At 36.8% G+C, this 17369-nt stretch overlaps 1 protein-coding gene across 2 annotated transcripts in view; it reads right to left on the reverse strand.

Moving 5' to 3' along the window:
• Window positions 1–13566, reverse strand: part of epha8 (eph receptor A8) — a 271726-nt gene extending 258160 nt beyond the window's left edge. For both annotated transcript variants that reach the window (XM_037975306.1, XM_037975307.1), the window contains exon 1: window positions 13229–13566. In XM_037975306.1, the coding sequence (XP_037831234.1) occupies window positions 13229–13526 (298 nt within the window). In that variant the 5' untranslated portion in view covers window positions 13527–13566. The remainder of the gene's footprint in view (window positions 1–13228) is intronic.
• Window positions 13567–17369: the final 3803 nt, after the last annotated feature.

Raw genomic sequence — 17369 nt, forward strand, 5'->3', positions numbered from 1 at the left:
GGAAGACCCAGGACACGCTGGAGGGACTATGTTTCTCGGCTGGCCTGGGAGCGCCTTGGGATTCCCCCGGAGGAGCTGGCCTAAGTGGCTGGGGAGAGGGAAGTCTGGGTCTCCCTGCTTAGGCTGCTGCCCCCGCGACCCGACCCCGGATAAGCGGAAGACAATGGATGGATGGATGGATGTTGGTATTTCATTTAACAAACTTATCCACATACAGTTTTTATTCAAGAATATATTTTAATTTAATCATCCAATTGGTTATATATATATAGCTAAGGATTCTACTCTTAAATAAAAATCTTCCTGTTTCACCGGATTTTTTTTTTATTCCCTCGCATGATTTTCAGTAAGAAATAGCTGAAAAATAAGTTTATAAACCTATAAATAAAGTGACAGTGGTACACAGCAGAAAACAGTTTTACAAAGAAGCAGTAGGACTGTGCAACATGACTCTATCAGAACCGTGTACATCATGTTCGTAATGTAAAAATGGGTTGTGCATTTTTCATATTTTACTAGATTGGTTTTACAGAAGTACCACCAGGGCACTTCTACATCCACAGTGTGTGTGATGTGTGTAAGTTGTGTATATTATTAATGGGCACCAGCGGTGATTAATGACCATTGTTTTGTAATAGTGTGCGCCACTTTGACAACAGCAACTGCACACACACTGTTGCTTCTCTTAATGCCAAAACCCCTACATTTTTACACCCCACTATCTTTTTTAGGGGCATTTCCAACTCGCATTCTATGAAATTCTTTTTTCTTGACACCTCCAACCACATCATACTGGCTTTGGCCTGCTTTGGCAACAACTCCCTATGTTTGTGATTTAATCTCCTGGGATACACTTTTAGATAGGCAGATCTGGACCCATTTTTAATAATTATTATTTATCATCAGTTTGGTTTATAGACCTGGACACATTTTCTGTTAACAGAGAGCTCTTGTGAAAATGTCCAAATATAACTATTGCACTCGAGACAAATTAGAGACACCTAATACATACAGTGTCTGTCCATGTGTCTGGTAAACATTGTGTTAATTTTAGCAGATTCATGTCAGAAAGAAGTCTGAAGAAAGCACAAGTTTCAGTGCAAATACTTCAAAAGAATATGATCCATATTGGAGGTCTGTTCAACCATGTAAAACAATTCATTTTGATGTAAAGTAAATCTAAATAAGCTGTCAACCTTAGAGACTTTCGTTATTGCCCACCACAATGAAAGGTGGGTGATCATGAAACTGTTGTTTTATCTGGTCTGTCTTTTAGCAAAATATCTTTTGAAACAGGATGGGTTTTAACAAAATTTGCAAAGAGTAATTATTGGTTGTTCATTTACAACTGACAAAATTTTGAAGTTAACCCAATTTTAAATGACTGCCAAACTTGTAAAAAAAAATCCATTTTATAGATAATAAATTAAAAATCAGTGTGGTAGTAACTGAGAGTCATTTCCAACACATACTAACTTAAGGTGATCTTAGTTTGGCATGAAAGGCAGCGAGTGTAATGCATTACTTCAAGGAATACTAGGCCTTTAAAATAAAAATATATATTTTCCAAATGATTCACAAATTGTGCTCCATGTACATGCAATATTGTCTTAATTCCCTTAATTTACTAATACAAAAGAGTACATATAAGAACAACACAAAAAGAAAATAAATTTGTGTTGCTTAACTAGATATTTGATTATTTACAGATCTCAAGTATTTATTCGCAGGAAGCATTGTTACAACAACAAAATAATCTACCAAATACAATATATTTTTACTTTTTGTGCTAAGTGTATACATGTTCTTCTGAAAAATCCTACTGGCCTAATTTGATATTTTAGGGCTCTCAGAAATATCTATTTTTTTTCGGTCCCTTTTTTGGTCTAATGTGTTTTTATATGATTTTGGTATAGAGTTTACATATTTTCAAGGTCTATTGTAAATTAGTTCCTACTAGAGAACAGAAAATTGCATCCTGTCCTGGTAGGATGGGATGCCTATCTCCAGCAGTCATTTTGTTGGGCGGTTGTGTTGGGGTTGTCCCAGACAAGTTGGAAGTCCATCACAGGACACAGAACAGACAGACAACCATTTATGCTCTCATTCACACCTAGGGGCAATTTAGAGTTGAAGTCAAAACTTAATAGTTAAATTTAGAACAAGCAGGACACAGGCTAAAATGAGCAGAACACAAGCTCAAAAAAGTAAAACATAAGCTAAAATCAGCAGAACTTTAAATAAATCTGAAAAATAGAAGAAAAGTAACTAAAAATAGCAAAACAGATGCTAAGATGCAATAGATCCACCTCTGGATCTGAAAGTCTCAGTTAAACTTGTCCAGTGCTTCATGAAATATTTTGCTAACAAACAAAGTGGGTTGATTACAAGACTTAATACTGATCATTGAAGCAAAGATCTTGCACAATCAGTAGGGCTTGGGGTGTTTGTTGAGGATGACGCTCATCTACCAGTGGTGGGTCGTCAGGGCCAGCATGGCCTTCTCTGCTGGCCTAACATAACCAAGAATCATGATCATAATTATGATAAAAGTTCATTTAATTTGTAATTTACTTTCCCTAGATATCTAAAAGTATTCATGTTCTCTTCATGTCATATTATGCTCCTTCCAGTGCTGTTGTTTTTAGGTTAAAGTTTTTATCCAATCAGAATTCAGCTCTTATGTTGCCAGGCTGTATGAAATCTGCCCGGGCCTTCAGAACCGTCAGTGCTGGCGTCTGTGCACTGTACGTGACCGGCCAAATACAGTTGATAGACAGTTGCGATAGCCAATCAGATCACGAGTTGTGTCAGTAAGGCCCTCTAACTGGCCTCACGTTGAACGTTTACGCGTCCTGTGATTGGATATGGATACTTACGAGTTTGAGCCACGGCAGTGCTATGCAGATCAGTGTTGCCAGGTGTATGATAATTATCGTATTTGTACGATAATTTTGCCCTCCATAATCCCAAAAGAGGCCAAATATACGATAATTTGACCATTCTGTGAATGTGTGGTTGTAATCGGTTGTAATCAGCCTGTCAGGGTTTTTTTTTGTGAACCCTGAAGGCATCTGTTTCCGGAAACAGATGCACGATTGGCTGGAATTTTCGGGCTTTTATAAATGTGAGCTATGAGTGACGAGTATGCGTTTGCCTCAGAACAACAGCCATGATTGGCTGAATAGTCTGCTGCGCCTGCCCAATGAGTGAGGAAAAAAAAGAAAGAAAAGAAAGAAGCAGAACCAGTCTGGAAGAAGAAGCGCTGAGAACCTGTCAGACACTGTTCAACACTAGAGTGACTTTAGTGCATCAATAGACTTGTTATTTTGGTTATGACAGGTGTACGATAATTTCCCTCAAAATACGATAATTTTATGTCTCTGGTACGATAATCCTACATTTCTGACCTGGCAACACTGGTGCAGATCAACAGAGTCACACCCGGGACTGTTAATGGCTAAAAACCTTTTAACCCACAATGGCTGAAGGAGAGCAACACGTTGATTTGGTTGCTGATATACTGGCAAGGCCGTTTCAACACAAACTTTCTTACAGATGGGTTATCAATTTACACAGGAGAAATGTTAGCAATACTTTTGGCTTTACAATGGATAGAGGACGTAAAACCATTGCAAGCAATAATTTGCTCAGATTCAAGTTCAGCTTTGATAAGCATAAAATATAATAATTCAGATAGTAGGATGGACATATTATTAGAAATATATCATACTCTATTTAGAATACAAAATATGGGGTTAGTAGTTGTTTTTGTTTGGGTTCCGACACATATAGGGGTAGAAGGAAACGAGAGGGTTGATAAAATGGCAAAGAAGGCAATTCATAATTCTATTAGTTTTACAGTTAGGACTAGTAAATCTGAAGGGAAAAGTAAAGTCAAAGAGGAGCTGATGAAAATATGGCAGAGAAGGTGGGATGAAGGTAAAACAGGAAGATGGTTTTATAAAATTCAGAAGTTTGTAGAAAGGAAAAGAAAAGGAAGAAGAAACAGGAAGGAGGAAAAAGTAATAACTAGGTTAAGGTTTGGTCATACAGGGCTTAATTATTCACTTTTTAAAATACAGAAGCATAAGACTGGAAAGTGTGAATAGTGTGAGAAGTTTGAAACAATAGAACATGTTTTTTTAGAGTGTTATAAATATGAAGAAGAGGGAAGATGTATGTTGAGAGAGTGTGAAGGTATTAAAGAAAGGTTTAATTTATTAGATTTTTTGAGGAGGGATTTGAGGAGTAGAAATATTCAATTAATTAATCGATTTCTTAAAAAAACAAAGTTATTTCATAGAATCTGAGTAGAGTAAGATGGTTGTGAAGGTGTATTGAATAACGAAGTGTGTTGCATAAAGCTATAGGCTTGTAAGGTTATATTAGTAGGTGTGTATGTGTGAGTGTATGTGGAGGCAGAAATTATTGCAGGGATTAGGTGTGAAGTAAAAGTAGGGGAAAGTATTTAGATCATCGCGAACCACACTCCTTACCAGTAAGTGGCGGTAATGCTACTGAAAGTTTTTTGCCAGCCGCCAATAAAAATCAACAAGAAGAAGAAGACAAACTTTTCAAGAGAAGCTAGATCTCGTTAGAGGAGGACGGCCGACCCCGAGCTAGCTAACCTGTTCCAGAATAGATTTTGTTTTGAAATAAGTGTTTTGGGGGACACAGCCATTTTGGTGAGTGCAAACATTTTATTTATTTTATTCTATTTTTTTTTTAGTTTTGACAGTAGCATACTAGATATGTTTTAATTGCTGATGTGGGTTTGTTGATTTTTAAAATGCACCGGATAATAGCCCATTTTGTACACAACTGAGGTGATGCAATGCCAAGTAGTGCTTAAGTGTGTTTCTAACTGCTCTCCAGTCCTGGTGTTATAAATGCTGGCAGAATGAAAGGTATTTATTGACTAAGTTGGACATCACTGAAGGCCTAAGTGTGAAATGCACCGCCCGGCACTGTCATCTGCTATCACATCAATACCACAAAGTTTCTGTTCAAATAGTTTAAATGCTTATAAAATAGACACCAGAGACGGAGTATTGATTTATTTTTTATTACCCCTCTCCATTGCTACACCTGTTGCTTCAAGTTGGTGTATGGCAGCCAGTAGGGGAATTCGCTCTATCTTTTATGGCTGTTAAAAAAAGACATAGTTGATTGGTTTTACATTTTATCCAGAAGATAACTCAGTCATTTGTAGACTGCCTACCAGAGAAGCATCACCCATCTCATTTTAAGTTAAAGCCGTTTTAAAACATTTGCAACAAGAAACAAGAATTGGCATGTTTGCAGACAAAATAATAGCAGAGTATGGGCTCACTTCAGATGTCATTGCCACTGTCAGAGGCTAATGATCCAGCTAATTAATTACTAATATCAGCTTCTCAGGCTTTCAATGGTTCTTTACAAAAAACAGAACAGCAGAGGAATAACATTCCGCACAATAAGCACAATTATGTTAGAATTACAAATAAATGAATCTGGTGCTGTGGTTTAATTTTGGTCAAGCACTTGTGTGTGTCTTTTGAAGCTGTCTTGTTTGACTCTATGTGTCCAGGGTGCACCCTATCTTTTGACCAATGACTGTTGGTCAAGCTAAACAAACAGCAAAAGAGGTGAATTCTTTTTGTGAAAGAAGCACATCCTGACACCCCTGACAGACTGATGAGAGTAATGGTCTTTCTTCATGTGTCATGTCTAGCTACTGTTGGCTGTTCTGTGCTCTGAAGAGGACAATTGAGGCACCAATAAAATGTTGAAATATGAGATGTAAGGAAAAGCATCCTGTTCTGTCAGAGAGCCTTCTGAAGTGTCCTTGAGCAGCACAGCTAAAGCAGTTTTAAAATTTCATGTAATGGTTTAGATGGTTTTTTCACATCTATAATCTGTGTCAAGAAGATTTCATCTTCAGGCTTTTAACTGTGATGAATTCACACATACTTTAGTTTTATATGTTGTTGATAAACACAGACATAGAAGGTTTTTTTTACCTGCACAAAGATCAAAATAAATGACATCTATGCTGACAAAATGTTAATCAAAATTTTAAAACTATGTTCACAAGGACAAACAGTGTGGTGGCTTTTAACCTCCCTTTTTTGTTGTTTCAATAACTTTTACTTTACATGTTTAAATCCTAAAAAATATTCTGCCACACATTGTTCCTGCCCGTTTCCCCAGCTGGTCCTCTTGCAGCAGAGGTCTGTGATGATAATAACAACCCACCTACAGTTAGCTCATTATCAGTGAGTCATTCTCCCAGCGTGGATCTTTCATGTTCCTCATAACTGAGACAACCACAGAGGAAGCTCTGTGAGGAACAGCGTGCATAAGTTGAATTAGGAACAGGAGCTTTACGAGGTAACACACTGTCCCCATACAGGTAAATGATGCATTAAACTAATTATGTGTTCCTGAGTGAGAGTGTGTTAAATCTCTTTATGTAGAATTATTCAAAATCATTTATATTTATGTACCAGATAGGTACTAATCATTGCTGATAGTAACATTTGAATTGATCTTTAACTTGAAAGAGAGACATTTTATTCTGCTGTTTTTTTTATTTTTAAAAACCTCGACAATGCTCTAAGTCAGGAGTTCCTAAATGCAGACTGCAGGCAGGATCCAGATCCAAATACAGTCTTATCTGGACTCTTTTTTTTTTTTTCATCTGTGCACATTTTCTAAGATTTCCAACAATGAATTTTAAGCTTTTCCAGCATTTATGCTAATTGATGCCTGGGGCGGTTCAAGCCTGAAAACACCAGGAAAATCAGCACTGCTGTTATTAAGACAGATAAGGTGACAGGGAAACTAGAAGTTTTTAGTCAGACGGGATGGACTCTTATGTTTGTTTTTCCTGAAGAGAGCCTAAAATCTCTTTGCCTTGGTCAGAAACAAAGGTGATTGTTAGAGTTTGCATGGAAAGTCTTACTCCAAAATTAAACACAAAATCTGAACTAAGGCCACAAAAAAAATAATCAAAGAACCTATTTTGACAGAATTACTCACTGACTTTTTTTTTTTATAAAATCAATAAAAAAACATAACTTTTAATATATAAATCAAAAATACTTCCTAGTTTTTTAAGATACCAACAAACATTGACGTTCTCAAAAGGTGCTTTATTTGAGAACTTTGATAGCTTCTAAACTGACATTCATGAGCATTTCTGGATTGTCCCTCGTCTGCAGCTCTCCTCACATGTTTTGCAGACACAAAGTGTTTGTCGATGCGTTTATGTTCGATGATTACACTGCAGGACATGCAAAACAGCTGCAGCTGGGGAGGAAACTGGTTTGCGACAGCAGTGAAGTTAGTTTGAAGTTGGATATTGGATATTTGCGCTCCGCAGAGTTAGCGGCGTCTAGCTCACGGCTGACCCGAAACAGGAACGCTAATTTTGGCCAGCCGTCCCTAAGTGAACCACCGCTGCTCCTGCACGCTCCTGGCATTCTAATGTTAACAGGATGTGACGTCACATATCTTCTTCGTGAGTTATTTGGCGTTAAAGTTGCGGGAAAGATGCAGTGTTTTGGACAAAGTTGCAAAAAATTGCGATTTCGCAGGGTTTGCTTGATTTTGCATTAATAGTTGCGATCGCAACATCGCAAAATCCTGGAGGGTCTGAAAAATCCCTAACAAGTCAAGGGATAGTAAACAGGAGATTCAAAATTAGCTGTCAGCTGGCAAAAATTGCTGTACAAATCCTTCATTCAGCCACATTTTCATCCGCTACTTTCTGTTTATTGACGAAAGTTCTCCTTTGCCTTTTTATCAGTAAAAATGAAAAGGAAAAAAGAAAGTTTTCTGTGTTGTGGTCCCGTTAAAGCCATTCAATCTAATTATGATGGAGGGATTAAATTGGTGCTGCTTTCAACAAATTAAAATGAACCAGAGCCAATGAGAACAGAGCAGGGCAGGTCCAGGTGCAAGCAGTGTTGATAGCGTAGAGACTTTGTCACTATGTAGCGAGTTTACACCCCTCTAGTGAGTATTTTTCAAAAAAGTGACTAGCAACTTTTTTTTTTTCTGAGACTTTTGAAGACTGACATGAAAGCAAGTATTGTTCTTCCAACAATGCTGTAGTTGACTGTCCTCCATCCCACAGCGTTGACAGGCAACTCAGTCACACAAGGGAGGTCAGGGTTCAGTCCACAGTCAGGCAGTGACATTAATGTCTTCATTATTTTATTATATTCAAACCAAAACACTTTATTCTTTTTGAAAATGGCAACAGTAAAGTTTCTGTATTTAAGATCTTGCTTGATCATTTCAACAGCTTATAATTTATTCACTTAGCAGATCATCATTGGGAGCTTTGTTCCTGATGGACTCCAGGATCTTGGTTGGTTCATCCTGTATCGTGGCTCTGATGCTCATTAGTCCTCTGCCTCCAGTCTCAGGGTGCTGGACTTAGGGTGAAACCCTCTGTGCATTGTGAGGAGCTTTCATGTCTTGATATCAGTGGCTTCTATCTCCTCCTTAGGCCAGGTTATTATACCAGCGGGGTATCTGATGACTGGCACCACACGAGTTGATGGCCTGGACTTTGTTCTCACCCTTCAGCTGGCTCTTCAGGACCTGCCTGACTCTCTGCAGGTACTGACTTCCTTGCGGACTTATACTGGTTGCCATTTGTCTGCAGTATGCCAAGGTACTTGTAGCTGTCCAGGACAACTGTTTGTGTCTGTCTAATATATATATTTTTAAAAATTACATTTAAATAAGAAAAAAAGAAATAAGTCCTATATTTATTGTTAGCTACCACAGAGAGGCCCAGTTATTCAATTGGCCAGGCGGAGAGAACGAAGAGCCAAAGATTCTGTAAACAGCAGCTGGATAAAACAAGGGGAAATTATAAAATAGAAATGAATAGTAAAAACAGAGTACCAAAACCATCAGATCTGTGAAAACTTAATTCAAAAAGAAGGAATAACATAAAAATGAGTTGCACTGCAAAACATTTCCACAATTGGAGTATAAGGGTCATTGTAAAAAAAAATAATAATAAAAAGAGCATGTGGGCAAGGTAAAAATCTGAGATAAAGTCTCATAAATTCTAACAAATAATAATTAATTCAACACTTTATTGATGCCTCAATTAATAAATAATGTCAAATATTTATGTGATAAAATTTGATTATCCTCCTATTTTAGAAAGTCTTAGATTTGCAGAAAAAAGTCTGATAGCTACAGATTCATATGACTTACCTGTTGTGTACAGTTCTTAGGTCAAAGGCAGTTGTTTTTGAATTTGCAAAATAAATAAATTAAATTTGGTTCAATGATATTTTCAGATATTCTATTGTTATATATGCATGCGAGATATACTTCAGAGAAAAAAAAAATCTCAAGGAACAGTTTTAAAATTAAATTGATCTTAAATTTCTGATGTTTATCTCAGAACTTCACCCTGCTTCCCATATTCTTTTAATTTCATTAATAATATTATTATTAATATAGCTATAATGGCCTTAATATGCCTTGGTACATTTCACTTAGAGTTGTGCCACATTTTACCAGTTTGTAAATACCGTTTATAGTTTGTATATATAAATTTGAACTTTTTGTAATATTGACATTTTAATTAACTTTACCATTGCAATTTACATAAATTTAGTATATGCTGAAACGTCAAGAGATCAAGTGACATGTTCATAAAAATATAAAGTTTGTAACATTAAAAGGAACAACTTTAGGAAATAAAGTATTAATGAAAGCGCTTAACTGTCACCTCATTAAAAAAGAAAAAAAAATACTGCGTCACTAAAAGTTTATTAAGTCTTTTTTATGTTGTAACATCATTTCATGTCCATGTTCTCATCATATATTTTCACATTAACTTTTTTGTTTCATCTTATTCCTGTGTACATACTTTTGTTATAGCAAAATTATCACATTACCAAAATATACTTTTTATATTTTAAAATTTGTAAAACATTGTTTAATTGTAAATAATCACATTATACCATGAGAAGCATGTGTATTGCAATAATGCGAAAGCATTGTGTTAAAACATGAAAAATATATTTTAGGAAAATCTAATATTCAGATATGAAAAATAAATTGCTAGATCATTAATATTTTTATGATGTGGTTGTATTTTAAGTTTTCAGTAACATACTGTGCTAGTTCTTTATTTATATTTTGTTTCCTGTTTTTCCCTTCCATAAAAAGTAATAGTATACACACACACACACACACACACACACACACACACACACACTGATGGATACTAGGACACTGTAAATTTTGACTTGATTTTTTAAAACCAAATAAAAAACATCCTTTTCTTTGAATATATGTCTTTATTTATTTTTAAAAATGGAGAAAACCTATTCCTGCATGAACTGAGAATTCTATCTGTTTTTTAATCAAACACAAATGCTTTTCAAACAGAAGATATGTTTTTATCACAGTAATAAACATTTCTCGTAAACAGTCTTAACATTGAAATTCCGCATCTTACTGAACAAATATTGTGAAATAATGAGATTTAAAATATTGTTTTCTTTTTCCTTTGTCTCTTTGTTCATTGAACCGTTACTTCTTACCACACACATACAGACATATTTACATTTCATGTACGCAGTTGCCTAAACTTATCAATGCAACTGAATATTAGACCGTCTTTGAGTTGGGAGTGAACGGAACAATGTTGCCAGAAAGATCATAATCATCATATTTATACAATAGCTTTAGTGTCAATACGACATCCAGTAAATATTTTTTAAAAAGTCTAACTATACAATAGTTTTGGCATTTTTGTGCATCCAAAAAATCTTGTTTTTATTAATGCAAACACCCACAAAGCAGAAAATTTGATCCGACCAGCCAGACATTCGCCGATCACAACACACACCTCAACCCCTGGCTGAGAACGTGCACATGCACACGCACACACACACACACACACCTGCTGAGCTAAAAAGCACACCCTCACTCAGCACTTAATAATAGTTTGGATCAAAAAACGATAATTTTAAAGCAACAGTTTCTCATTTCCTGTACGGCAACTCTGGAATAGAAACAAGTGTTTGATTTAGTCTTAGAATGTCTGTGAGGAGACACTTATGGATGTTTGTTTTACTGTTTATATATATATATATATATATATATATATATATATTGTGATATGATGAATGTCTAGGCACCAGATGGATGGCGGTGGTCTCCTGTTTGTATACACTGCATAAACTAGTTTGTTTGGTCCGATTGATCCTGAACTCTGTGTGAATGAAGTGAAGTTGTCCCTTCAGTCATTCATTTTGAAACCAATCGTTTCTATCAACCGGCAATAACTGTAACTGGTCTAAAACTGGGCTGCAGCTGAAAAAAAACATTGGCATTATATTTTCTAGCATCTGATTTCCTTGAAACAAAATGACACAAACCAAAGGGAAAAACGTTATTTATTTTAGATCTCCTATTCTAAGGGATAGGTGAACTTCAGCTCTTGAAAATACTGGTATATCTATCTGATCCTAAATAGTTATTTACAATTTTTGGTTACTGACATATTACATTATTATTTGTAATAACTTAAAAGTCCACACTGTTATTATGAGTTTTACCTTTTTTCAAAACATCTGTGCTTGCGTGAGTTTGTAATTTGTCTGTATATTTAGAGAAGTTGTCTTGATGTAATGAATTCTTGTGTGAAGAAAATTCTTTTTTTATGCACAGCAGCTCTGTAATCAAGAAGGAATGCAGCTTTTTTATAGCAGTTTGTTTGATATCGATGGAATTAAAAGGGTAAATCACAAGCTGTCTTTGACGCTTTTCATTTTACATTCTTCCTTAGAAGCACAAACAAATGTAAAGGGAGTCCAGTAGAGCTAATTTATGCATAAACATAAAAACTGATATACAAGGGTTTTAATTTCTATTGTAATATGTGTGAAAATATTATTTGTTAATAATTAGGATCTAGATGTGAATTTTTAGGACCATATTGCTTTCAGACATTAAAAGTTTAATTTCAGAGGAGGAGATTGCAACCTTGTCCACACCATTTGTGGAATTGTATTGAGGCTAAAAATGACCAAAAGATCCCCCTCAATGGTTTTCAATCTAAAGAACCCCAACCAAGTTTTTTTCTGGGTCAATATTTATAGATCTCTGTCAGTTTTCTCCTTAGAGCTTTACACTTCCCACTTGTAAACAAAAAAAGAAAAAAGAAAGAAAAGTAAGATTTTACGTACATTCCAGTAGCAGTAGCAGTGACTATATAAACAAAACTATGATTCCCAACTATTGGAGCTGCAGACAGACAGACAATATCATAAATATTTGATTCCCAAAAATGTTTTTGCTTTTGGACACAGATATAGACATCTACATCCATGGGACTTATATGAAGTCCAATTTAAGCGCAAAGTATTTTACTTTAAACCAGTGAAAAACAAAGAACACAAAACTGTAGGACATTTGACTTGAAAGTCAATAAATACTAGTCCGAACTTTAGCAAAAGGAGAAGAAAATAGAGTCTGACATTCAGATTAAATTCAAGATTGATTGATTTCATATTTATTACTTCTTGCCCTGTCCGACCCAACACGGGTTTACAGAGTTTATCTCAACTCCAGCACTGACAGGAGGGATATCACCTGAACCAAAAGACTGATCTCTTTTATTTTCCCTCCTTTATTCTGACTCCTTTAGCCTGTTCTTCTGCTGCTGCTCGTCTCGCCCTGCAGCAGTTAAAGCTGGATGTTGTCATCAGAGGCCACATAGAGGATGTTCGAAATTTCTGCCATCCCTCATCTCTAAAGCTATGTTTGTGTGACATTATTTAAACAAGTGCCATTGGTTTCAATCTCAGTTAAAAAAGCCAAGGACAGGCTAGGCTTTAGTGTGTGATACAAAAGAGCACCTGAGAACATAAGCAGAATACAATCTATAAAACTAACACAGGTTCTTTTTGAAGACCTCAGATAACATGTTGCATCTATGTCACTTTCTGACTCCACAGCAGAACACGCAACCCGGGGTTAGTGTGAGCAACCAGTTCACACACTGATGTCAGATTTAAAGTTGTTCTAAGTAAATTTTAATCTATACTTTGACCTCAGACATTTAAGCATCTTCTCCAAAGTATGTCCACATTTCATATGTCTAAAGCTGGTTTTGTTCACATTAAATCACAACATGTATGAAGTTAATCCTTAACCTTGTGTCATTAAAAAATGAGCACACACTCAGTCTTACCTTCGTTGCTGTTGGTTCCCGCGGTTCCCATAGCCGGGACCATTATAGTCCACAGCAGCATCGCAGCCAGCACCAGATCTGAAGCCATGATTTCTCTCTCACACACCCTGCCAGTCTCCCACTGCCTCTCTCCCCCTCTCTCCTCTCTGCCTCTCGGTCTCTTTCCTCTGCTCGTTCGCTTCCTCTCCTCCTTGTGTCCCAGGGTGAAGAGAGAGCACAGTGTGTGTGTGTGTGTGTGTGTGTGTGTGTGTGTGTGTGTGTGTGTGGGTGTGTGTGTGTGTGAGGGATGCAAGCTCATTGGAGTTGAAGTTAGAGCCTGCCTCCGTGACTCGCTTCAGTCTGCCGACTTCCTCACACACAAATACGTACAAAGACGTTCAGCAGGCTGCCGGAGTGTGTGTGTGTTGGGGGGATGAACATGTCTCTCAGAGCACAGCAGCCAATAAGAGCATGGGGGCCAGACTACAGTGCATGCTGAACAATCTCATAGTCGTCATGTCTTTCTGTCCTTCCCGCCCGGCCAACTCTAACTTTCTGTTTACCTCTCCAGGTCATGAGTTTGGTAGGCTGCACCCCCCTGCCACTGCCCTCCACTACTTTGTTATTTACCCTCATTTGTCATTGGCTCCTTTTTCACCCTCTCTCTTTCACACACACACAAATACTCACCTACCCAATGGCAAATATCTGAGTAATGGGATGAATTGAATACAGCATCATGTCTGCAAAGCCCAAAGGCAATGATCAGGTATTGAGCTTCTATGTTACATTTGGAAAGGTATCTGCTCTGTGTTCATGTGCAACAAAGTGGTTCAACAAACTGTTACCTTTTTAGGACTTTTTCTAGTATAATCATCTGCTTTAATAGGGGGGCCAAAGCCTGGCTCTAATACAGTGGGACCTCATTTTTGGATTAAGCTTAGGGCTAAGGTATGAATTGATTTTACATTAGGGTTAGGCATATACTGCTAATAGTTAGGTTTTAGGTAAGGGTCACGGTCAGGTTCCAGAAAAGAATGAAAGTCAATACAATGTCCTAACAGGGGTAAAAATGTGAACTTCTGTGTGTGTTTGTAATCTTTGGATCTTTATCTTTTGACTGGCAGACAAAATATAGTAGGTCAAAGAACTAGTCCTGATCAGTTTTTTTTTTTCGTCACACACACAGACACCTTCACGGGCTACTGCCTGTACCTGAGGTCTACACACACTCACACCCACACACACGTCAGCTCAGCTTTGCCAAGCTGATAGAAAGATAGACTTTTCAGTTGTTGAATCATTCCTCTGTTCACATATTATTCATTAGGTGCAAACAATGGCATTGGATGGAAAACTATATATACTGCTGTGACCTAAAACATCACTCAGCTCATGGCTTAGTTCTGCTCCTGGAGATCATGGGATGTGACAGAAGCTTAAAAAAAGCTGCAGCATAGATTTAGTACTGTTCCTTACTGAGTTGTATTATTCCATATGGGTGCACCAATACCACATTTTTTTCAAACCAAGTACAAGTACTTACAGTTGAGTACTTACCAGTACCTAGTACTAATAAATGCCATTATACTTTTTACATTTAATTAGAAATTGTGTTTGAAAATTAGAGCTTAGTTTTCATGTTAAGTCTTTAAAGCCAGAACAGCAAGTCTTTTCCAAAATTTGCCCAATGGTGAGGGGTGAAGTTGTCAGGAAGCTTGTGCTCAGATCTGTTTATTCCCAAGATCCACTTCTGCTCAATGACAGGCAGTAGCCAGACAGTACTGCTATTAGGAATCTCTTTTAATTTGGCATTGTGTTGGATTTTCATGTCCTATCAAATTGCTTGTGTTAAAAGTGCTAGATTTTGTCCTTCTCCTGAACAACTTCAATGAGCATAATTTGTATTTTTTACTTTTGTCACCATCACAATATACAGAAAATGTTTAGTGACAGAGAGGGTGGTTATAATTTAAGAGGTGAGGGATATTTTAAAAAACAACATATTAGAACAACGAGGAAGAGTTTTTGTTTATCTGTGTGTGGAGTAAATGTCTGGAATGGATTGAATGATGAGTTTAAAAAAATTACAAATGTAAACCAATTTAAAAAACGGATTAAAGAAGAGCTCATTTCAAAATATGATATATGAGATGACTGTTTAATAGTCTATAATGCAATTGATGATATAAATAGTATTTAAAATAATTGTACATAGTTGAATATCATGTAAAATGGAAACGATTTGTCTTCGTTTTGATGTTATGAAAGTTAATTGATAATAAATTGACAAGTAGGAAAAGGGCAGGACACTATAAGATGTATCTTCTACCTGCTCTTTTTCGAACAAAATATAAAAAAACAAAAAAAACAAATTTGCATGTCACATGGGCAGAATAATTTTGTTATACATTTTATTTAAGTTTGTTTCATTGTATTTCATTTTCTTTTCTTTTTTTTTTTGATTGTTTTTTACTGTCTGTTCGAAATAAATAAATAAATAAATCTGTACTCTCAAATACTTCCACACAGCTACGTTTTATATTTTGGTGGTGTATATTGGTGTTTAGCAGACAAATTTATGATGTTGAAATATAGCCATACATTTGTCTAAATCTTTTAATAAGTGGTGCTGAAGGTTCTAGAATGTCTTTTAAAGTGACATGGCCAAGGCCTGTGGACTTTTCATAAATGTTTAGGATTGACTGCAGCTGGTAGCTTCTGTTGTGCAGCATCTAATGGATTGATCAATTAGCATGTGTTACCCTTGGATGAAGGAAACTTAGTTAAGATATTCAGGAGCAATGCAGTAACCACCCAGGTTGAAGCCTGTCATGAGCTGGAAATTGCTGGGACACCAGTATTCATGTTTACAATGAAACTAGTTTTACATCACCATGAACTGAGAGGGTGCCAACCTAGTACAAAGCTTCAAGTTCAGCTGAAACCTGCAGCTGCCCACATGGACAAGCTACATGCCTTCTGGAGAAAGCTTTGATGGTCAGACATGAGGAAGATTGAGCTGTTTGGCCTCAGTGACAAGAAGTATGTTTGGAATAGTCAAGAAAGTTTTATCCTACGTGGCAGGCGAGACAAAGAGCAGTTCAAAAACACTTGTATCGACAAAACAGCAATAAACTTGATGTCCCATGTTCGGACATGTAATACAGGGGCCTCACCCTGGAGCCTGGCCTGAAGGATGGGCTTGTCAGTGAGTGCCTGGTGATTGGACCTCTACCCATAGGATACGGTTGGACTCAGCCTGAATGAGTTACATGGATTTGCCATTCTGTGGGCCCACCAGAAGGGTCCATACTGGTTGGACGTCTCTCTGACCCTAGCTTACCAAGACATTCCAGATTGATCTTAGGCAAAAGTTGATGTGGATTAGTTTTACTTTGATGATACTGAATATCTATTGTGTGTAGATTATTACTCAAAGTTTTCAGAGACTGCCAGACCATCACAAACAACAAGCAAAGATGTCATTGTAGCTATGAAGTCCCTGTTTGCTAGACATGGAATTCCAGATGAAGTAATATCTGACAATGGCCCACAGTTCGCAAGTGAACAACTCAAGGAGTTTGCAAAAACTTGGAAGTTTAGGCACACAATGCCCAGCCCAGGCTTTTCACCGTCTTAATGGTCAAAGTGAAAGAGTAGTTCAAACTGTAAAGAACTTGTTGAAAAAAGCAAGAGAGAATGAAGGAGACCCATATTTGGCTCTACTGAAGAACAGAAATTCTCCTTTGGATGGAGTGCACCTGCTGCCTGCACAACTACTAATGGGTCGCAGGTAGGTAGGTACATTTATTTATATAGCACTTTTCAGCACAAGGCGACTCAAAGTGCTTTACAACACAAGAACAAAATTACAGACAGAGTTACAGAACATGATAGTGCAGGTACAAGATAACTAAGCTAAAACATAACAATGATAACTAATTGTACAGTAACTAAGCTAGGTGTACAGGAAGGCTAAATAAGCTAAGCTAAACTAAACAGATCTAAGCATGACTAAATATACAGAACTAAACTGAGCTAAAACTAAAACTAACGGTACCGAACTATCTAAAAGTACCCCAGGCCCGCTATACAGCCGAAGTAAAACCAGACATATCTAAGCATGAGCTAAGACAGTCAAAAATAGTAGCTAAACTAA

The sequence above is a fragment of the Kryptolebias marmoratus genome, linkage group LG4 (genome assembly GCF_001649575.2).
Source record: "Kryptolebias marmoratus isolate JLee-2015 linkage group LG4, ASM164957v2, whole genome shotgun sequence".
NCBI classification, from domain to species: domain Eukaryota; kingdom Metazoa; phylum Chordata; class Actinopteri; order Cyprinodontiformes; family Rivulidae; genus Kryptolebias; species Kryptolebias marmoratus.